This window comes from Apostichopus japonicus, chromosome 14, assembly GCF_037975245.1.
Source record: "Apostichopus japonicus isolate 1M-3 chromosome 14, ASM3797524v1, whole genome shotgun sequence".
In the NCBI taxonomy this organism is placed as follows: domain Eukaryota; kingdom Metazoa; phylum Echinodermata; class Holothuroidea; order Aspidochirotida; family Stichopodidae; genus Apostichopus; species Apostichopus japonicus.
Window position 1 is genome coordinate 15,633,342 of NC_092574.1, and position 24,471 is coordinate 15,657,812.

Consider the following 24,471-nt stretch of genomic DNA (forward strand, 5'->3'; position numbering starts at 1 on the left):
AAATAACAATATTTGTTTATATAGGACTGAAATAATTAAAAAGTGTTATTTACAATAAAATAAAGTGAAAAGATACGTGAAAATATAAAAATATATGATTATGGTGATATAGGAAAAAATATCTAAAATATAATAAACATGTGCTTGGGACGAGCCTGTCATGTCAGCCTCCATGAGGAAATAACACTCGAAACAACATACCTGTTGTTAGCACATGCCTGTGCGAAATTTAAGTGAACAGTACTCAATGTTCCGGGTGAGACCGTGATTAAATGGCTTTTGAAGGTCTCCCACCCTCACCAAACTGGTACTCTAGTACAGCTAGTGATACAAATCAAGATGGTGTGCTGGCCTATGCATCCAGAAACTCTGTTTCACTTTTAAACATTTCGGACGATGGGCAAACGTTGATAGGGTACCTTCATGGTCATGAACAAAGAGTTGCTGCAGTTGCGTTCAATAAATTAGACAACCAACTGCTAGCGACATGCGGTGATGACTGCATGGTCAAGGTCTGGAACTGGCATTCGAAGTCTGTAATTAAGGAACACAAAAGTCATGAGGTATGTCATCCTTCAGGCTTCACACTCATGACACTTATACATTTTCTGCATCTCAGTCATGTAGCAAATTAGGCGTACAGTATGAGATGGCCTGAACTGCTTAGTTACACTGCTTACAGTACTGAATTTGTTGGCATAACTCACTTTTCCCCTCCCCCCTCCCCCAACTTCTTTTGTCATCTAGGCCTAACCACTTTACACCATAACATAAGTCATTATGGTTCCAAACTCATGTTGTCCATGTACTGATTTTGTCAAAAGTCACTTTGTCATCACAGCATTATGTCTCATGCCAATGTTTCATTGTATCATGCAGGAATGATATTATTAAGGGCAGCTGAGGCAATCTCATCCTTGAAACATTAAAAACACAGCCATATCACAGGAATTGCAGGGACAATAAATGCAATAATGTTGGGGGAGGAATGGGTGTTGTTTCGGTTTCAAGAATGTGTTAGCTTTGAGGGGAAGGATGGGAATAAAATTAAGGGCAAGGGGTCAGCAGGATTTTATTTGTTTTTAAGTGTACATGTAGTACATGTATGGCCTTTCTGATTGAGAGTGAGTTTGCTAAGTTGGGAGTGCACAGGTTCACATAGATCCCTACATGCGGTCCACGAATAGATCCCTCTAGAGCTCACAAAAGTTGCAACATTTCCAGATATATCTAGCTCTCTTGGAGTAATTATAATGCACCAAAATGACAGAAAGAAAACTTAGACTGCAACTTTAATGTATCAGACTAGATCTTTAACCAAGCACTTCTCAGACACTGTTGTTCTTAACTTGTGTTAATTTTATCCTTTGATAAGTGGAATTGTGGAAGGGTGATTTTGTATCAACTGATACTGAGAAAAGACATGTTGACTGCTCAAGGGTTGGTGTAACTCCCTTTATTTTACATCTCTTTTCAGTGGCCTCCAGTATATCCTCGTATTACAATATATACACATTAGTACATGAGCTGTCTGTAGCCACATCCACTAGGCTAGCTCTACAAACAGTATGGAATGCTACTTCATAGTTAAGGTTATAGATACTAGATAGGCTAACTTCTGTTGACCTAGCATGAACACCTGACAGTAACAAGAACAGCACACCTAGCAGTACAACAATTCAGGTCTATACAGAGGATGCCAGGTAGGTTACCAGTATAAGATACCCTATAGTCAGACCATTGAAGACAACCAAACCATGGAATTGGTTGTCCTGAATACAACCCATCCGATTTCTTATAAGCTATATACTATATTTGTACTAGTTACCAAACATGTACCACTTTTTTAACCCATTCATGTTTGTTACAGAGTAAAGTGACTTGTGTGTCTTGGAATCCTAGCAATAAAGATGTCCTGACCACTGGTGATGATAAAGGAAATATTGTTTCCTGGAATCAGAGTGAAGATGAATTAAAGTCTTGGTCACAAGAGAAGAATCCTATAGCCTGCCTTGCCTACTCTAACACTAATGAACAATATTTAGCTGTTGGGTGAGAGGTTTCACTTTGTACTATATGCAATAAGAAGTTTCATTTTAGGCCCAATTTTTATTTTTATAGCAGAATCAAAATTGTTTGTTATGAAACCTGGATTATTTGTTTAGTGCCTTCAGTGAGTGTCTATTTGATAACTACAGTAGTTATTTGCATAATAAAATAAAGTGCATTTTATATAAAGTGCATTTTATATGAAGTGCATGTGCATGTTATTAAGACTTCCTACAAAAGTGAGTGAAATACATGTGCCAAATGACATAATGTGACATAATCTTTTCATTGTGTTATCGTGTGAATGTCGAGTCCTGTCTGGGTTGTGTGAATTTATAAACATTCAGAATAACAACACTGCTGGCAAATAATGTATAAAGCAGTCCTTCATGGAATCTATTTAACTAAGACTCTTCCAACTACTTTCAATTTTATGAATGAATCCAATTTGCATTTCTGTATACATGCCTTCTTCAAAATTCCATTTTATGTGGATGGATGTTTCATTTCATTTCATTTATTTTTCCATTTCCTCACAATGTTTATATAATAATATGACGGTGAAGACAATACCATGCAAAGAAAATAATAAGTAATAAATCATATAAAAGAAAAATAATGGAAATTACGGAGAGTAAATGGTGGAAGGGCTTGGAAGCCGTTGCTAGTACAAAAAGCCCACCAAAAATAAAGATAACAAGTATAAAGGATATGGGTATGATAATAAAGCCCCTTACCAAGAAGACCTATACCACCCCCACCCCTAAACTAAAGAAAAAAGGCATTGTGATAATGTGGGAAATACTTAAAGTCAGAGACAAATGTAGATCTATAGATGTTGATACTTGGATAGATTTGAAATATAAACTTCTCATATTAGATATATATTTCATAAGAATATGTAAGTTGTTAATTTTTATATAAGGCAATTTGTTTCTCTTTCTGATAGCTACAAAAGTGGTAAAATATATGTCATTGACCTAAGTAAGAAGAAACCGACGGTTGTGTTGAAGCTGAGGGGTCATGATGACGAAGTCCAGTCCATGTGTTGGTCACCGACCTCGTCTCAAACGGCTAATGGCTCCTCTCTGTCTGACCTCGGAGCAGAAACGGAAACTTTACTCCTCTCTGGAGGGAAAGATCAACATATAAGACTCTGGTCACTGTCTCAAGACAAGATGTTACATGCATTCAAATTGCCTGCTAAAGGGGGAAGCAGGTCAAGAAATCGAGGTGATGATGGCTCTTCTCGGGCTCGTCTGTGGGTTTCTGTATGGTGGCCTCACGATCAACCTAAACAGTTCCTATCAAGCTCATTTGGGTAACTGCTTTGATTTTTACATGTAGGAAGCATTTTCCGTATAATATGCAGACTTCCTTAAGAACCAGCAAAAATGATTAGAAATTACCTTTAATACTGGAGACATTATGTTTTGAAGTACATGGTCATTTGAGCAAAATATTGAGTATATTGGTTTTACATTTATATCTTGAGCTAATTCTAAAGATTATCACCCCCCCCCCCCACCTCCTTCCCCTTTCTAGCAAGTTTCATTGAAGGGAGACCCTACCAATGCTACCATACTGTACTTCCTTCTTCTATTGAAGAGATCCTTTACATATTCTTTCCTGTTGTACTGTATGTGTTGTTCAACATTGTTTGATATTTGTGATGTTTATATAGATAGTTGAGGGATAAGCAAACTTTAACAGCATTTATGAGTTCAAGGGATCTTCATTTGTACAATGATTTATACATTGTTTACTGTTTCTTTATCTTCTTTTTGTGTATTCAGGGGTGATATTTTGTTATGGGATTTGAACAAGAGTGGAAAGCAGAAGTGGGTCTCTTTAGGTCAAGGTTCCTCCGAAACGCACAACCGACCAGTTTTCTCTATTCTCCCAGTCAGAGACAAGTATTTCCTTACTTCATCGATGGACAGACAGGTATCTTCCTTGAATGTGTTTAAAACCAATGTTGCCAGCCTCAGAGTTGGCTGAGGAGGACGTTAAAAGCTTTGCAGATATTTGTCTGTAGAATTACCTATATTACAAGTGGATTGTTTTGTTCTTATTAAATAGATGTAGTTTAATGGAGACCTTGTTGAAGCTCCATTGAATTGGTTTTGCTATGCAAGAATGTAACAGTACATTTGAAAGTAGCCTGTTTGATGTGCAAGGTTAAAGAAGTTTTCCTTATAGGAAGTCCCATTTTGGCTCAGGCATAACAGACCTGTACATTAAACGTTAAAGTCATGTGAGCTGAACTCCAGCATTGGTAGAGCTTTAAATATATGGATCATGTACTGCTCACATTAATATCGAATGAATTATCAACAGGTGTTACCAAGGCTTGTTTTCTTCTTAATGGCGGAAACGTACTCATTCTCTCTTCTTTTATTTCCTAAGTTTATTATCGTACATTTGTTGCTTGTTTGACCGCCGTGTGGACGACAGTTCAGATCATCTGTGGGTCGACAGAACAAACAAACATTTCAGATATCAAACATGATTACAGTTAATTGGTCACTGCTCTTCATTTTTCCTTTCCTTCAGCTGATACTGTGGGATAGGGAGACCTGTGCCCCTCATTGGTCCACCCCTACCCTGGGGGGATTCATCTATCAGTTGGCAGTCGCCCCCCAGGATACAGCCACCATTGCCATGGGTGTTGGGGATAACATGATCAGGGTCTGGAATACACAAGGAAGGGGTGCATCCTGCAAGTCCACTTCACTGTGGCAAGGACTGAAATCAAAAGTTACTGCTGTGAGTATAATGCAGAGTCTATAATTTAAAGAAACCCTACTTAATGCTGGATTGGGGGTGGGGGGGGGTGGGGAGGTGTGAACAAATGTCATTTAGGGATGACATAGGCCTACAAACTGATATTTATGTGTCCCTTGTAGCTTCCCAGCGATATGAAAATTTGCTTCATTTAGTCTGAAATTTGTTGGATGATGTTTAATGGTAGAACATTTGTAGTAAGATGTAGATATCTATGCTGGTTAGAGCACGATATGAATTTGTTATCATTAAAGTGGGATGGATTGTTGAAATTTTAATGTACTGTAATGTGCGTTTGGATGCCATACAGTAGTAAGCATGAGCACACGGCTGCACGAGAAGGTCCTGCCAAATTGACCGAATTTGCTGATAAAATCACTAGGTGTAAGTTACACTAATGAAATGTCAGCAACTGATCTTACGTGAATGTTATGAGTGTTGTCCCAAAATATACCAGAATTATATGAAATAATGATCACTCAAGTTCAGAAGTCCATAACGATCTTACTACCTTCATTCACTTATAAACACACTCTTTCATCTAATTTAATGAATTGTGGTCATCAAAGTGACAGATCTGTAAAGTAAGGTAGGATGTAAGAAGTGTTTTGATCAATGTCATCAGCTCGGTAAATTTTCACCAATTTAAGAGGGTTATTGATATCTGTATTTCCTTGGCATGGTGACCTCTGCCGATGTATTTACCTAAAGTTCCTTTCCCATCACTTCCATTTCCATTCCTGAGGAATGTTGTTTCGTTTGATGAAGTGCTATACGAAAGACAAGTACTGTTAAATGCCCTCAGCTGGGAGGAATAACCAATTATTCATAGCAAAGTTGGTTTTTTTTTTTACTAATAATTTTAAAATAGATCTGCTGGCATCCAGAGAGGGAAGGACTCTTAGCATTTGGTACCGAAGATGGTAGAATTGGAATGTTTACTTCAATCAACCCTACGTAAGTTTTGATAGGTATTTTTATAAGGATTTGACCTTGCATAGAAGTCAGAGGAGTTTGGTTAATGGGGGGGGGGGGGGAGGGGAGGGAATATTCCTTGCATATAGCCATCACATATAAAAATAAATAAAAGACAAGTTTGGGAAATGCATTTTTGATGTGGTAGTGGCCAGAGGTAACACAAGTGGTGGCAAAATCATTCTTACCACTGATTTGAAATCTTTCTTATTTCTCTTTTGCCTTCCCTGTCTTCACCTTTCTTGCTTTCTTGCTATTAGTTTGCTTTTAATAGTCAGACCTATATTTTCATATGAAATTCCTTCTCATCAGAGCAAGTTTGCTATTGGTTTTTGCTGTGATACTTCATACAGAGAAAAGGGCAGGCTACAGCAGCCCCTTATCATCCCACTTTTGATATGTTGCCTATTATTAAAGAATGAAGAATGTAACCATGAGGTGATAAACATGTTTCATGTAAACCAACAGTTATTTGTTTTTTTTACATTTTGTTCAAAAAGCTGAACTTTTTCTACTAAAAGTGGATATTAAACAATTTCTGTAATTCTTGGTTCAAAGGACACCTGACCTAGATAGTGAGAGCTGTGAGAACCACTCATTGAAGGTTACAGAATTAAACTGCTGTAAATAACCTAGCGGTGTATCCAGTAATTTATGAATGGTGGGGGAGGGGGGGGGGGGAGGTGGCAGGCAAGCATCACTAGATACTTAAACTTATACAAAAGTAGCAAAAGAAGAGCTCTGGTGAGATATAAGGAATGCAAGCACATGAAACAAGAGTGATCAGTTTACAGAAACACAGAAAATGTACTTATGAGCCCAAGGAAGATGTTTTCTATGTATTTATTTCCAGTGTATTTTCCATTTCAGCAAGGCACCTATCTTATCAAGAACCTTTCATAAGAAGACTGTCTATTCTCTTTCTTTCGGCCCTTATTGCTATATAAAAAAGGGTAAGTCGGAAATGTGAAATTTTAGGCAGTTTTGAGATGTCCCTGTAAAGCCACTACAGTACAAAATAGTGATCACAATGCACAGTTTATATATTCAATATGGAAAGAATTATATAGTTAAGGTCACACTATGTGTGAACGTTTGAATGTGCTTGTAATTTGTCCAGAAATGTCCGTCAGAGATTCCTCTAAGGAATTCTCAGAGATTTCAGAGACTGCAGCTTATCAAGTTTCACAGAACTTGAGAGGCATAGGCTAGAGATCCCCATTGAAACTTTGAATTAATTCAAGACCTTAAATATAATCTAATGATTCATACATTTACTATTCCTGTTGTAGTTTTAGGACAGAATAATGTAAGGAATTAAGCATTGCTCATTACATCACACATTCAACTTGTCTCAATTTTTTCTTCTTTTCTTCGCTTTACTCCGCTGTCATCAACAGATGATGATGGCGACAAGGCTGAAAATGAAGTCATGATCTGCCTGTATAGCTGTGGAGGTGAAGGGGTGGTTTATCAGCACCATGCTACCAGTCTGAATGAGGAAGCGGTGTGTATCGATACTATTATAAGGAGCACCAACACTTTGCAAGTAAGTACTAATACCTTCTCCATTCCCGACAGCTTCCCCTTTACGAGCTTCTCACATTAATTTTCCAGGTTTCGTGCACTCTCTCAAAATCATTTTCTTCAACTCTCAAGACAAATATTAACTCGTTAATCAATGAATCATCATATTGTAAACCAATCCTAAGGTACCAGTCCTGAAGGAAAAAATTTGAAACAATGCAATAAATTATTCATAAAAAGAATTTGCTTCTACAACCGTAGGAAGGATGGTGTTAGTAGAAGAATGAATATTGTAGGTATTGTGCATGCATATGGCAACATTAATGTTAAAGGGGTATTCTGGTGACAGACAATTTGAACTTTTATTGAAGAGGAAAATATTCCACACTGCAAGTTGAAAACCCCATCTGAATATCATGCCCCAAACTTGAGATATGTTTGATTGAATGCGACCGTTTTTGACTGGCTAAACCCTCAACTACTCCAGGAAGTTGGATCACAGTCTGGGGGTCTGTGATATCATCTAGGCAAATGCTCTTTGGAGGCTTTGCTTATGCTATTATAATTATCTTGTTGATTTATCCTTAAAACCTGATTCATTTGGAATGTTTGCATAGCTGTCAAAGTTCTCTGTACTTAGCATTTCATCAAAATGCATCTTTTTGTAGAAATATTCTTTTTGTTTGTGAATAAATGATTGAGATATTATAAAGAAAGACAAAAGACATTTTCAGCGGAACTGCCATGATGACATCATCCAGTCTGCTGTTGCCAGATGCAATTTACAAAATATCACTAAATTATAAAAATTCATATCTTCATGATTGTCAGCATTTTTGTTCAGCAATCAACCTTAGCAACCAGAATATTGTTATAAATGTTTAGTAGTCAAGAGTGGAAGAACTTAACATTTGACCTCTGGATAGCTAGTTCTGTTCTCTATCAATCAAGCTAACCAGCTCTTAGTTGATATCGATCCCTAAATAGCCATTTCTTTACTGAGGTTGCCAGTATAATCTCTTTTTCTTTTCAAACTTTAGGAAGTTTATAAAACAACAAAGTTTCATCTTTTTCTCTCTTCACTTTGTTAGCACATGCTCCCATTGAGGTCAGAGGTCAGTTGGAGGTCTGACAGGTCATTTGTTGCCATTGGTAACGATGATGGGTAAGTTGTCTTTTTCTTCTTTCTTGTATCATTCGTTTTTAAATTTTGATAAGAAAAACAAAACCAAGCATGATTTGTTTCTTCAAAAATAAATACTAGGTTCTTTTAGCTTCTCATACCTATGATGTTACAAAAATACCTTGTTAGTTTAAGTGTTTAAATATACAGTTGTCTTGTTTTTTCCTTCTGTTTTTGTGTTTAGCTTTCATTTTTTTGGCATTCTGAAAGAAATGCTAATTGGCTGAAGTGATGTTGTGACTGGATTAAACCTTGTGGTTAACTTTATTGTGTTATTATTAACTAGATGGTGGAGTCACTAACATCTGTATCATATAAAGTTTAAGAGATGAAGATCCTTCTCAGATCTTGTTTATACAAAACCCCAATAAATTTATTTGTCTTTTGTTTTGTTTCCATTTCTCTTTTCATAGATCCATAGAAATATTAGGAGCTCCTCATCTTCTTCTGCTGTGTACCATCCAGGTCCACCATAAAATTATTAATTGCCTTCAGTGGTTTCCCTCTCAAATTCCTCAAGGTCAAAGTTCACTATGGTTCTGCTTGGCGTCAGGGTCGAATGAAACTGTAGTGCATGTTCATGACCTGTCCAACGTGCTCGGTAAGAAATGGTGATCATGAAATGAAATATGATTTGATTTACATTAAATCCTAAGATAAATTAAAGAGATCCTAATTTCAATTGAACAAGAACAAAACCATGCAAAATTAAAAAGTGGGGAGACAAACACAGTTAAGTCGTTTTGAGGTGGCGCTTCATTATAACATCAATTTTGTTGTACTGACCAAACCATTAAATTCCAACACATTGCCCCCAACTCCAGCCTATCCATTCCAGGATACACTCCAGGCATGCCTGATAATGCTGACTTCAAGACACTCATTATATTCATCATGATCCATCTTTGCATCTACATTTAAACATTAAATGCCCACAAAGGTTCAAAGTTCAATTTTTCTCATGTTACTTGTTTTTGTTTCTGGATGTCTTCTAGTTTTATCGTAATAGGTAATATATGAAAATATCGGGAAGCTACAGTGGAATGTCTTTTGCTGTTTTGTAATTATACATTAGATTGATAAATTAATGGTTAGAATGGTATTTGATCCCATTATGTAGTAAGGAATATGCAACTCTGGACTGCTCCCTGACAGCTTAGCAATTCAAGCCCAATGTGTATGACTATCCATGTCAACTGTTTTTCTTGCTAGGGTGGCAGAGTTCAGATTTTGAAATAGGGATTGCCACCGACTTCAATGTTCAAACTGAATCCTTTGTGCTGCAAAGGACTGTAAAAACATAAACCTTTCAAGCCACTGCTTCAAATCCAATTTTTTTCATCCAATAACTTCTTTTTCTTATTTCAGTCTGTGTTAATATTCATTTTTGTTTCTCTAATAGTCAGTGACGTCATTTATTAGTATTCCATTTCAATTCCATAAAGTGCATTTTTTAATTTTTTCATCTTACATCTTTAAATTTGTTCCTAGGTCAAGAGACATTGATCCCAATGCCAGCTCCAATCAGTTCTGCTTTCAGGAGTCTTAACGGACACATGCTTAGAGTAACAACTTTACAGTGGAATCCATTGGCTGATGGAAAGCTGGCATCTGTGTCCTATGATGGCACTGCTCAGGTATGAATCTCTCAGCTACAGTTTAATAAAGTAGGAATCCATGACAGACATTTTGAAAAAATACATGAACAAATTTGAAGGAAGTCTGGACAAGGCATCACAGCTTATTATCGTATCGTGAAGTTTCGTTCGGCCAGTAGCAGTTCAAGTGGGGTTGTTTGACAGTTTATTTATTGTCACCCTTGGTTTATTTTCACAATAGGTAAATTCCCCCCCCCCCAAAAAAAAAATAACATGAAAAAGTGTCAACAAATTTGCCACATTAGATCTTTCAACATTATTTTGAAAAAGTGATGTGTCTTTGGAATTGGGAATCACAGCCAGAGTCGTACTTTGAAGAATTTGTTTGTGTTTGCAAGGTAACAGTTTCTATCTAGTGAAAAGTGAAACTAATTTTGTTTATTGTTAGTTTAATATCGTACTGATGTCAAAATATTTCTTCCTGCCACAAGAAATTTCAACTTTGTTGACTTTTTCTTGAAATATTTGAGTACTGTCTGTCATAAACATTTGTGAAAACAAACATTGTTTCATGTACAAAACCTGCTATATACATCTTTTGTATTTGTGTATGCATTTGGCTATGTTTGCATAGCACCCATTGCATTGTCAGTGTTACTAAATACATTATTTTGTGCTGCTGACATTGGTTACAGATCTGGGATGTTGATTCAGGAGAGGCTTTGGCCAATTTCAGGGGCCACCAGGGGCGCCTCCTCTCCGTGGCCTGGAGTCACCTGGATCCAGACATTCTCTTTACTGGCGGTGAAGATTTCTGCGTCATGAAATGGAAGATATCAGAATGTACTCACAAGCAGCCACCAAAAGGTAAGTTGAAGCACCCAGTAGAACAGAGCATAACAGAGATCTATTGCTAGAAACTAGAAGCAACGCAGATCAATTCTGAGAGGTTCCAACATTCAAAACCTGGCCACAAGAAATTTCTTTGCCGTTTTCAAAAGTTGTTTATTATTTTCTCTTCAAGTTTTCCATTGTTTATATACACAATAAATTGTCTATAACAAGGTTAATATTCTCTACAAGTTTTCCTATTTGTGAAAAAAACATCATTGCTACAGCCTAGGTGTAAAGCACTTTTGTAGGATATGCAGGGATCTAGCCTTCTTGTCTGGAGAAGGTTGACACGAAATATATCTATTGGCTTTCCAATGGTAATGTCTGTTACCAATACTTACTACAGGGAATTATTTAGTTTGTGTAGCAGTTTTGAAGGCTCCTGACTTTGTCCCTTATTAAATGATATGGTTCCTGTGTCCAAAAACTGCTATGCATCTTGACACTTGTATAGCAACTTGCCCATATTTGTGTAGCATTTATCGATGCAATACTGGATGAGTTATTCCCTGTACTGAGATTAGACAAGGACTCCAACAGAGTACTTGCAGCAAGACTTGCTATCATACTAGAGCAGCAACCAAGAATCAAGATGGGAAGTAAGAATCCCTAGTATAAAGAAGTGATACCTGTTACCAAGCAAGAACATATATCTGTGTTGCAGGAAAATAAAAGGAAAGTGAAGTAGTAACATTGAATATGACATTGCATTGTCACTTTTAGATGGGCCTTTTAAACCAGAACAAACACCTCTGAAGACAAATGAAGGACACCAGTGAGTTAGCAAAAGTAGATCTTAATAATTTCAAAAAAATAGTAACAACTGCCATGCCTTTTGAAATTGTAAATTATTCCAACCCTGAATCCTGTTTAAAAGTGCAAACATTGCCTTCAAATGGTGATCGATATCTGCAACAAATGAATTTGTTTGTCCCTTTTCAAAACAGACAAGAAAGAACTGAATCTCAAGTTTTACAACTCTGGTGCATCAAATAGGGAAGGAAAGAAGAAGAAAAATAAAAGCAAAGGATCGTCTGTCTTCTCCAAGGGGGCAATCAAATCTACATCTTCAAATGAAGGTACCTCGCCCTCACCCATGAATGGTAAAGATGTCTGGTTGACGAACGGCGGGCTCGATGCGACAGCCAAAACTGTTTCAGAAATGAAAGATACAACTCCCAAATCGCCGTCAACCTTTCCGAGTGTTCCCGAAAAGGATTTGAAACAAATCGTTGAACTCCTGGAGGAGAAGAAAAGAGAACTTAGTCTAGAAGGAGTAGCAGATGGGTTGTCGAGAGGATTGGAGAGTAAGAGTGGTGAGGTCACAGATGGTAGAGGTCTGGATCCAGCAGGGTGTCATGTCAAGGATGGGGAAGATGAAGGAAAGGATGCAAAGAAACATTTCGAAGAGGCAGACACTTGGGAAGATGTGCAAAAAGGTTAGTGCTAACTACTTGTATTAAAATTACTTGGCAGTTCTATTTATTAGAGAATGTACTTTACAAATTAAAGTGATATTGGAAATATTTGTAGTAAAAGTCCATTTTTGAGTATAAAGTCATAATGTAAATATTTTAGCTCTTGCAGTAAGATTGTACTCATTAAGTTTTGTAATATAGCAGACTTTGAATACACTGAGCACACTACATGGCTAGATAGTTGGTCAAGCTACATGCCACATATGTACCAAGGTTTTCGTGTGTTGTTTCATTTACCTCAAGATGTTGAACCCATTTAGCTTCATGTTGTACAATGGTGTTTGGAATAAGTTGGCAGTTTAACATACAGTGCACATATTTACATAAATGTATAAGTTTTCCAATGTAGGTTTTATTAAACCTTTGCAAGCTCAACACAGTGTCTTGAAAAGTATGTTATAGAAATAATTACTCATGTTCTTCATAGTGGGAAGCAAAACCAAGAGAAAGAAGGGCAAGTCGTATTTTCCTGTCTGCAGTCAACTGGACAATAGAGGGAAGCATTGGTTCTTGAAAGACTGTGTGGATATAGCTGAAAGGAAGTATGGTAAGCAAAATGTACAGGCTGTCACACTGTGAGATTGACACCCTCTTGGCACATGTAAAAGCACCATTCACTTGCCCCCTACCCCCCCAAGGGAGTAAGTCCATCCATTAATTCATTAATTGGTACGATCTATGGATTGAGTACACAATTTCATGATGGCCCTACAAGGTCAAATGTTTTACTTGTGGTACATGGATGTATATCTATTGCATCTTATGGTACAAACTGAGGTATGATTATTACTTGAAAGACGACACCTCAGACCTTTATTTAAGATGGTATACACCTAGTGAATTTTAGTGGACCTTGTGTGGTACAATCATTACGTGAAGAACGGTACCTCAACGTTTCTTGTCTTTGATGAATGTTTACTTTTATTTGACAGGAAAAACCACAGAACTGCTACATCAGGATTCAGTTCCTGCAGGACTATTCACCTCCAGAAAAGATCTTAGCCAAACCATGACAATTGAAGGTAGGACCAAAGAACCAAAACTCTTTTGGATGCTGTAATCCTTCCTAATGCTGTCCTTTTTCCTTTTTCTGAAAAATGTCTGTACTGTACATGTATGATGTTACTTCATGATTTTGAAAATGGACTGAAAAAATGTGCTTTATTATTGGTTGCACAGAATGACAGATCTGTAGTGTGACCCCTGAATAGCACCACCAGCAAAAAAAAGAAAGTACAAATATGGATTGGCAGCACTCAGGATTGGATATGATGCTTGTGGTAAAGGGTAAAAAACATCAATTCATTGTAGAAGAATAAAACCAAGCAAGACTTCCTATTTTCTTTCTCCATAGGTGTCCAAACATTGGTTCTTTATACCCTCCATTTCTGAAGAATTTGTGTTATTTAATTAAGATGTTGTGTTAATTCCTAAATAACTTTTTAACCTTTAGGGAATCATCACCAAGAACATGGCAACATTGACATCAGGCTGTGGTTGGATGTCTGGCAAGGCAAACTCTTAAATGTACTCAGAGATGCCACACACAGAGGCCAGCTCAATGATAAAATGGTTGCCATGGCACCACAAGGTTAGTACGTATTGCAATCACTATTTTTGAACATATATAAACATCAGGATTGTTGAAAAATTGATTTTCAGAAATAAGAAACCAAAGGTCAAAAAGAGGTGTTATTGACAGTAATATTTTGCTGAGGTTACATTGTGGCTCCATCCATTGTGACTGGATATTGCTGTGTTGACAAAGGGTGTGGCTATCATGAAGTCATTTGCTGGGGTGAACAACAGTAAGGATGTCTTGATACATAAAATCTCATAGTGCAACAGCCCTACACCTATACAAATGGATAGACCTGTCTGATTGGCATCTTGAGAGATAAAAAAGGGGTTTCAACATACCCCCAAACTCTCAAATTTGGAAACATATAAACATGTTGGCGAAATGGCAGATTCTAATTGGTTCCATATTACAAAACCCGGCTGAATTGCTCGCCCAATAAAACTACACTTTCAACTCACAACTGGCCCGAATTAAAAAATTTTTAACGGTGAGTCATCCGACTGACTATTTCTACATACAGAAATCTGATGACAATTTCATTGCTTTGGTTCACCTCCTATGCCAAATTCAATGGATGACGATTTTGATTCAGTGGTGAGACTTTAATCATAGATAACGTTTGCTATGGCATGTCAGCTACAAAGTTGTCGTAAATTACAGACATGATTGGATCGGTAGCACTTATTGAAAAGCAGATTTTTTTAATTTGGGTTAGTTGTGAGTGAATAGTGTAGCTTTTGTTCTGAAAGTAAAACATTAATCTTAGCTTTCATTTCTTGCGTTGAAGTTTGCTGTTTTTGATGTGTACATGTTTGTTTTCAACAAGGATTTTGTCCATTAATTGTACAGTAATTAAAGAATTCGCAGTTGGATTAAATGAGTGCCTCGTTTATTTTACTCTTCTTCAGTTGGACACGATGTATGGTTGGAAACCTGCAGAGCATATGCCAAGCAGCTGGAGCAGAATGGTGACCCACAGAAGGCTGCCACCTACTATGTTTGCTGCCATCAAATCCAACAGGCTGTGAAAGTCTTGAAGGAAAACAAGCACTTCAGGTAAGAAATGAACTTTAGACCAGCAGAAACAATGAGTTGTTGTGGATACCAGTTTGTTACTCAACCTTAAAACATATTTATAATAGCTATAATTAAACCACAAAAGTAATCACAAAGTAGATTATATGAAATGACATCTTAGCCAATTGTTTAATAAGTAAGACCGTTATAGAATGCACCACATACTCTCCAAACATTACATTAAACTTGCCACCACCACATTCTCTACATATCCCATTAATCAATGATGTGCTGAATTAAAAATATCATTATGCTTTAATATATCTTTGGCTAACTTTGACCATCTACAAAAGGCTATTACAATTTTGAACATCCAAAAAGGCTGTAACAATTGAGAGAAGCAAGAGTAATATTATGATAGTGTGTGCTTGTTGAACTGAGCAATATCTCTTCATGGGTCTACAGGGAGGCAGCTTCCTTGGCTACTTCGCGTCTAGCTCACGGAGATGCAATGAGGGTGGATGTTTTCCAGAGCTGGGGCAAACAGCTGGAAGCTGACCACAGTTATGAAGCGGCAGCTCGCTGGTAAGTTCACACTAATCTTAACAGTCAGGTTCAGATCTGGCATCATAAGTCCATAAAGCACCTCCTTGTAGTAGATGTCATACCAAGCTTATTTTAGTAACTCACTCCTCTTCCCCCTCCTCACACACCCATTGCCCCCTGCCCCCACCCTTTCCCCCTTCCCCCTCCCCCAAAATAGAAATAGTAAACATGGATCCATCTGCATCAGAATTGTTCGGAGTCTGTCAATTAAAGTTATCATGTTTCCATAAAACATATATACCATAGTTTACTTATACAAAGTAAATTTGCTGTCAAATGCAGTATTACAGCTAGTTGATTATCTAGTTGATGATTTTCAAACAGATGCAAATCAATTAAAATATTATTTCACTTCACTGATGGTAGAGTGTTGTTAAAAATGATTACAGCACAGACCACCTGCATGTTTTTTAGGGTCTGTTGCACTTGGATTAGAGACTTAGAAATGATTTCATCCAACTCTGGAAAGTCTGTCAGCGGGACCGTTTTTGCAAGGCTGAAAGAACTCTTGACTTCATTACCTACCAAATATGTGTTGGTTATGTGAAGTCACGAGACTTGAACAAAATGTGCAATTTATCTTCATTTTAGGCAGAATTTGGCATGCAAAAATCTTGCAGGGGAAGTCGCTATCACTGTGGGGGCTGGGGCAGGGGAGGTGGGCAATCAGGGGTAATGATTTTCACCATAGACAGCAGCTTCTAAACCACTGAATATTGGTGACTCCTTCCCCCCCCCCCCCCCCACCTCAAATTTGCAAAGAGTTTGGTATCACTGCAGAGTCAATACAAATCCTCTCCTCAATGCAGATCATCAGCTAACTAGCTAGCTGCTCTAAAACCTCTCCCTTTTCAGACCAAAATTCTAATAGTATTAGTAGTCTGTTGCATGTGTTGTTGAGGCAGCAATCTCTTACAATGTGTTTTTATTCTTAAGCTGATTTTTATTACTGAATGAAAACTAGGCTCAGTTATCTCTTCTGAGGAGTACTGTGTACAAGATAGTACAGTGAGCTTCAGCCAAAGACTTTTAAAGGAAGAATAAAGCAAATACATATTCTCCTTTTTTCTTCAGCTGTCTAGCCATAGACAAACCAGAAAATGCAGTTAGGCTGCTTGCTCGGAGTGGCAGTCAATCGGCTCTAAAAGCAGCTCTTGATGTTGCCATTTTGACCGATCAGAAGGATATTTTATGCTCACAAGTGCCAAGATATGCAAATAAGTGCATGCTGAACGGTGATTGGTCAGAGGCATGGGACTTGTCGACAGATGATATCTCGATACTGGTGAGATGGATATTTTATGTAAAAAATTAGATACTCCAAAATCACCAAATATGGTGCTATGTGTTCTGTCCTGAAGAGACTACTCCTACAGTGTAGATTGTCCAGGGTAGAAGAGATTGTGGAGAGTGGTTGTCAGTTGATGTGCATACATCATGAGGCCATCTTTTCTTTCTTGTTTTTTGTCCAGCACTCATGTGCATACATCTGATTATCCATTACATACAGTATCACATGGACTCTACCATTACAGTGTAGGTTATAATAATTTATGTTAAGGCTATAACACTATGTTCTGACTAACATCATATCTAAAGCATGCAGCTTGCAGAAGTTAATATTAATAAACTGTGTATCGCAGTTGTGCTTTTCACCACTGCAAGCAAAACTGTCTATTCCATTATATACCTGCATCACTTAAAAGCAAGTGGTTGATTTGCAATTGTCAATTACCTAGAACCCCTCTCCCCTTCCCCCCTTCCCCCTCCTTAAAGATTTAGTCATTGAACATGATTGTCTGTGTTTCTGTTTTGAAACTGTTTGACATCATAATAGTTGAAACTTTACATTCTTTACCTTTATAATTTTAAAATAAAATAAAACTGTTAGCAAACTGCTTATCCACTAAAGAGCCTGTGGAAGAGAATGTAAAAGTAAGTTGACCTGACATTTTGATCCTAGTAGGATCTTCTTCAGAGGCTAAATTTTATGATGACATGTTTCTTTTTGAATACAAACAAAAAGATATGATAACTTTTGTAAACCTTGTCAGGATATTTGGTGTAGTCATACTTGACCAGTGTAACATTTCATGGAAGGTGAAACTATCGGATAAAAGTCATACTTGGACATCTTTTAGTTTTTGTTGTCATGGAAAGAAAAAGTAATGATTTAATTTGTTTGCATTTTTGTTCCTTTCAGTGTCTTCATTTGGTGATGATTATTCATGAGGCTCTCATTATTACTCTCAGAAGAACAGCTGGATCATTCATGTCAGATATGTACAACGAACCAAAGTTTTCAAATCACCTTGCAGAAGTTTCAGAACATGGTAATTGTCTCATCTCATATTTTTCCTGTCTTCGGTATTAAATAGTGAATTACAACAGACACACACCACATAATGGTAGATGGTATCCATTCTTTTCCATATTTCACCATTTCAGGTCTTCCATTGTACAGCCTCGTGTCACTTTACCACTACTAGGCTCATGTTTCTTTTTGCCACCAACGGGTTCAAATTCACTAAGCAGTTATACTAAATGCCAGTAGATGAAGCAACTGCTTGTGTTTTTACATGGGAAGTAAAACAACAAAGTAGAAGTGATGTACCTGTTACCGATGTATGATTGTGTGTTTTTTAGCCAACACAAATTGTTTTTTGGGCCTTTAGAGGATTTTGTATGTTGGGTCTGGGAATTGGCAAATGGGGTTTGGTTTTGTAATTTGTAAGGCACTGAAACAACTACATTGACTAAGTTAGCTGCTCGAGTGATGTTGATTCAAGCACCTTCACCTCCTCCAGTATTTGAGATGCATGCTGAGATGAACTCTCTTCAGGTTGATTGCGACGATAAATGGAGGTGCCGAGAGCAAGCATTCATGAGTCAATTACACACCTCCGTCGTTATTCTCTGAAAACCCATCATAAATCTGAGAGGCCAGAGATATGCTGTTGTTCATCAACAGGTTTTGCCTTTGGGTAAAACTAATCTACACCAAACTACTAAAATTACTGATTAAAATAAACTGAACTAAATTATACTGCAGACAGCTACTTGAAAGGTTACTTTAAAGTCCTGAGAATCTAAATGATGTATTGGTATTGTATTTTCTCTCTACAGGTCAAGACAGTTTCTCTGGTTGGCCCTGTCTGTCCGTTGATGGAACTACTCTTCTGTCTGCAGCTATTTCCATTTGGGAGACTCAGGATCATCCCTGGGAGAAGGCTACTAAAACGGAGATATCGGAATCTCTTCAGAAACTTTTTGTGCCGTCGTTTGATTTGAGAGTACCTAAACAGGTAAAGATTTATGTTCTCACATGGAAACATCAACACAACAAAACTGCTTTTAGTGTAGCAACAACACAAACTTACACATAAGCATGTAGTTTAATTACTGAATAACTAGAAACTACTAAACATCTCTTAGCTTCACAAGCATATGTCTGTGCTACATTTGAACATGATCGGAACCTTTGCACTGCTTTGCAATTATAGTCTTAGAGAATATTAATACAGTAACATTACTTACATGTATTGTAATTACAATATTTACATGTATTATGTCATAGTTTCATATTAATCTACAAAGTGACTTTCATTTACAAAATATATTTTTTCTCAAAAAACCTACTTTAACTTACAAAAGTAACTTTTCCCGACAGTTTTTCATCAGTGGTGCTGTTTGCGTTGCTCTAGATTTCTTGGAGAGTGCATCTGTTAGTGAAAAATCCTATTCTCATGTGGAGAAGATACTAAAGGAGTGCTATCAAGCAGGTGACCTAACCCTCATGAAAGTCACCCTCTCATTGGTCTATCCAAAAGGTATTACCATGAAACTTTCATTTTGCACCTAGTCAATTTCCTTGTTATTTTACGCTTTATGTTTGAGAGTGATTTCAGTTCAAACTTTTAGCGTGCTGTGCATGTAGAAAGTATGCAGTTTGGTAAAGTTTTACGTAATATTGTAAACAAAGTGTTAATTTTTGTATCTCGTTTCTTGTACAGGGTTTTTTGTGGACAAGCTTTCTATGTCTCCCTTAGTAGTTCCTGGTAACGATGATTCCAGCGTCAGGCCCACTGAAGCCTACTATGCTTATACAGTCTTATATTACCTTTGGTGGAATTGTCCAGGGAGAATCTCCCACTTTGCTGCTCAGGAACCATCAACAAATAGTGCTTCAGTGCATGGGACTGTAATAAACTCAGATAGTTCTGCTCAAGGAGCAACAGCTCAGCAGACATCAAATGGAGGAGAAGGAGGAGGAGGAGGAGCATTAGCAAGTGATGAGCAGAAGGATTCATCTACACAAAATGGCTCTGCAAACATCTCACATGGAAGCATCCCTTCACCTTTGACCTGTACTGAAACAACAACCCAAGAAAGCTTAGCGCAAGATTCAGAGATTAATGCAGACAAAGCCCTGCCAGATGTGAAAACTGCGAGGGATTCAAGTAACGAAATGAACGGAGAAGTAACGTCACCAAATGACTCAAAGACTTCCTCATGGCATAATGAGGAACGTGATCGAGAGTGCCCAGAACGAGGGAAAGCCAAATTGCAATCTTTCGCCGAGGACGCGCGAGGTGAAGTTCACACGGATATGGAATGGTGCAAGTTTGCATGGATAAGAACCAAAATATGCAAAGACGTACTGGTCAAGAGAAAGCCACTACAATGGTACCGGCTTAGAGCTGAACTCCAACAAATTGGGATTGCGAGACAGGCTTTGTCTGATGAAAGAGGAGAGATCAAATCTGACAATACTGGAGGTGAATCCAGTTTACCCTTAAATGACAGTAATCTTAAAGGCCAAACAGATGGTGAAGTTCCAGAAATCTCAAGCTGTCAGGACACCATGGAAGGGTCGGATTTATCTACCGGTGAGAACGACATACAAGAGTTGCAACCAGAAGGAGTTGTTCTACCAGATGAGCATTTGCCAATCTTTGAGAGGTACTTGAGACCTAGCATTACGGAGGTAACACTAACAGAAAATGAAGCCAGGCTGCAAGAAGAACTTGATAGCCTTAATATGGTAAGTTCTTTTGTATCGTATGTATCTGAAACAAGTTTGATCCATTGAGGCTTGCTGTAATGAATTTTCTATTGGTCTAAAAGTTTGCATCTTGTATTTTATCTTGGCATCCACTTATGATTTAGCTCTATCAATATGCTGTTGTTGAAACATTCTGTGTCCTTCGCCATTCAAAAGGCCACTCATGAACTAGCTCAATCAATCAATTAATCTATAATGCTGCTGTTGAAACTTTCTGTGGATTATTCTTCAAAGACCTCTGACTGATCAGTAAGCTGCTGAGGGCTCTGAACTGATGAGGATTTTGGTAGGGTGGTATAACACAGAGAGAGTTACAAGTTGATTTGTTTGCTTGTCCTTAATTAAAAAGAACAATGTTAGAAAAGTCGAAATTGTAGGATTTGGTTTGGTGAGGAAGGGGTTTAGTTACTCATAATAGCCTTCTTCAAGTTTAAGCCTGGGTAGAACCTTATCGTTAATGAACATTCTCACCTTCTCATTTAATTTTGTTTTGTTTTTTGGTTAAAGGGAAGTGAAGCACCCGATCCACACGAATCCATGCTGGTCATCGCAAGCCTCCTTACCAATATCTTTCTGGCCGGCTACTGTGAACCAGACAGCAAGTTTGTTCTTCAAGGTCTTGTCAAGTTTGAAACGAAACATATTTGTACGAAAAGTCAGCTCAAGCATTTCCTCAGACTGAAGACAAAACTTGAGGAGACCCTTCAGCGTGGAGAAGAACCGTCATGAGAGACGGTTTCATCTTGTAATCGATGATGAATAACGAAGGCTGCGTACATCCATTTTTGTTATATTTCAATAAGGGGATGTTAGCACACTTGCATTTTCAATGTTTAATATTTTCTGACTTACCACAAGCTTTTGATGTTGATGTCGTTGTTTGGGTGTACATAGCAGCTGCGGATCTATGATTCTGAAGAAGCGAGCCCCCTGGAGATAAGTATTAGTAGGTAAACAAACTTACTAGTCTTTACTGATGTGCATGACAAAACATCAGTAGAAATGTAAGGAATACTACCCATGCACCAATAAAGCTCAATTTTTGTTCTATATTCCTGGTATTGAACAAAGTTATTCTTCCAGGTCAATGTTAGAGCCAACATTTGTAACATTTTGTAACTTTTTTTACAAATTTCAAAGGGGCCACCTGGATCCCTCAGGCACCCTCCTCGTGTCACTCAGGCCTTTCCATGGGCCCGCTCCTGTATATTGGTCTTTCATTAGCAGTTCTTGCCAGTTCCTCATTCTATATAGCAGCGTAGTTCTTGTGTTAAGCGTAAAGCATTTTCAAGAGGTTAGATTCCTATCATGTCAGGTTCGTTTTATTCTTTTCCTGGCGATATCGTAGAAGCTCTTATTTTTGTAGCAATACAAATAACCTACAATAATCCATTTTCAAATTTTTACTTGAAATCAGGTCACCTTGTGCAAAGTTATTTTTTGAGGTGTGAAGCAAACGAATTAAACAAGCTTTTCTTTTACAGTTACTCATCATTTCAAAGGCAGACACTTTTCTTCATATTGGACATGGATTCTGGTTATCCTGTATGAAATTCCTTTTTTTTTTATACCATTGGTCATATTATTTTGTGGTTAACATGAAATGCTGTATTTCTTCAGTGTTTACATTAACAAAGAGTCAAACTTGCTGCTGTCTCGTCAAAAAAGAACTTTTCACACAGTATTTGAAACCAATGCCAGTCTGGACAGACTAAGCAAGTGTTAGCTAAACTAATAAATGAGCAAAGGAAAAATTGTTCTTTTTATAATTAAAGCTAATCCTATAATGCAGTGTATCTTTGGTTTGCAACTTCTTAAAATAACCTGAACGTCTGTGTATCATGGCTAAGAGTAATTTCTGTCTCGGCATTAAAAAGAGAAAATGAAAGTTTTCAGTTTATACCAAAAATTGGGCACCAAAGAATAACGCCTGTGTATTTATTTCTTGACAAGATTTTAGTGCATTTGTAACATACAAGTTCGATCTGTAAAACTTACCTTTCTTATGAGGTCATCAGAATTACCCAAAGGAAAGTCCAACCAATGGTCAGCCTTCTTCATTAGCATACTTCAACAAGGATTTAACAACTAATGTCACTTCATTTTTAATCATTAAAACGATCGATTATCTAATTAATAATCTAATTTAACAGTGCTATATCTGTGAGAATAAGTTGGCAATCTCTGGCTGTATTCCACAGTAACCGACAGCTTCTGGGTGCTTTCAAAAAAATAATTTCCTATTTTCTACATGTTGTTGACATGTGAGGCAGAAATACACTGATGGCCTTAATTCGTCAGCTAATTATGAAGCTTGTTGTCCAACAATTTGGAGAGGTAATGATTATTTTTTATATATACGGTAGCCGTATTTATCCGGGGAGAGGACAAGTTGTTATGACTTGTAGGGATGAGGGCTGTATGTACAGAAGAGAAGTTTCCCCTCTGCTTGGTAGTGATAAAAACCTATTTCAATATGGTCTGCAAAAATCCATCCCAACAACATTCTGATATGCTTTGTAAGATGTGAAAGGTTGAAGATGTGCCTTCAGTGCCCAGTATTGAATTGGCTAGATGACCTAATTGCCATTAATGTCATGACTTCTTAAAAATCCTGTACAGTTTTTAACAATATGTAAATCCTCCACCCTAAAGGTCACATAAGGTAATGAGTAGGCCACATCCTAATAAAATCTGGACATACAGTAAACCCTATGTGTATGGTAAAGTCACGAAAGTGCAAATATATATTCACTTTGTTTCTGTAATATATTGTACAGTTGATCTTGTTTTGAATGGTCTTTCATGCATCAAAATTCATTTTCGTTTCTTTTTATTCTTTGATTCAAATAATCATGTAACTCTTTTTTACATCATGCATAGTTTAATAATAATTTCACATTCAACACGATCATGCCTGAATGTTTCAGATTTCTGAAATGCCGTAAACTCACTTAAATGTTCTTTGGAACAAAGGGATACAAGATTAGTTTTACATATATTCTTCTGGTTTTCTTTAAAATGGAATCCATCAATAAACCTGTTCATGTTGTTATCATTAATACGTATCATTTTTTCTAAAGAAGGACAATTTTTGCCAGAAGCAATAAAAAGAAGATTATTGGTTGACTTCATTTTGTTTACGCACTGTATTAACCATCGTAACTCTTATTTCGTAAAGAATCTTGTAGCAAACAAGAAATGGAAAATGAGTTGTCATGCATTCTTGCAAAACTATGATAGGGTATATGATACCTTCAGATGCAATCATTGAATGTAAACAGTACTAACATACTTCATAAATGCTAATATCTTGCACATGTCACAATAAAGATGGAACCCAGTTCAGCTCTGAATATAATTCTGACCCTTTTCATGTCATTCTTTATTTATATTCCTCATGACAGCAGATTGTTCGTCAATAAGTCTTTTTTAAACTGTTTTAAGATGTTGCAGCTCAGTGGGTAAATAATGCACAGAAATTTGATTCAAATTTCGATGTGTATGATTTCTGGGACAGTCCCCAGAATTCGTTTACCATTCCTGGATGGAAAGTGTCCTCAGAAATGTCTCTGGATTATATTTAACGTCCCGGAAATATCTTCAAAATTTGAAAATGGCGCTGACCAATTTCAATTTATTTCTTAAGCCTCCTGTTCATAAGAGAGCTTGAACCTAATTAATCTTTGATTGTTGTCCACCAAAAACGT

At 37.2% G+C, this 24,471-nt stretch overlaps 1 protein-coding gene across 1 annotated transcript; it reads left to right on the forward strand.

The window, feature by feature from the left end:
- Nucleotides 1-156: 156 nt before the first annotated feature.
- LOC139979442 (gem-associated protein 5-like) lies at nucleotides 157-24,122 on the forward strand. The gene is made up of 24 exons (XM_071990228.1): nucleotides 157-563; nucleotides 1,871-2,052; nucleotides 2,999-3,370; nucleotides 3,846-3,996; nucleotides 4,606-4,818; nucleotides 5,708-5,793; nucleotides 6,682-6,764; nucleotides 7,212-7,360; nucleotides 8,430-8,503; nucleotides 8,935-9,122; nucleotides 10,013-10,158; nucleotides 10,815-10,986; nucleotides 11,961-12,452; nucleotides 12,919-13,038; nucleotides 13,424-13,513; nucleotides 13,945-14,082; nucleotides 14,982-15,129; nucleotides 15,556-15,675; nucleotides 16,771-16,981; nucleotides 17,900-18,029; nucleotides 18,823-19,001; nucleotides 19,367-19,526; nucleotides 19,710-20,740; nucleotides 21,269-24,122. The coding sequence occupies exons 1-24, from the start codon at nucleotides 273-275 to the stop codon at nucleotides 21,488-21,490; spliced, it is 5,148 nt and encodes a 1,715-aa protein (XP_071846329.1). The 5' UTR covers nucleotides 157-272; the 3' UTR covers nucleotides 21,491-24,122.
- Nucleotides 24,123-24,471: the final 349 nt, after the last annotated feature.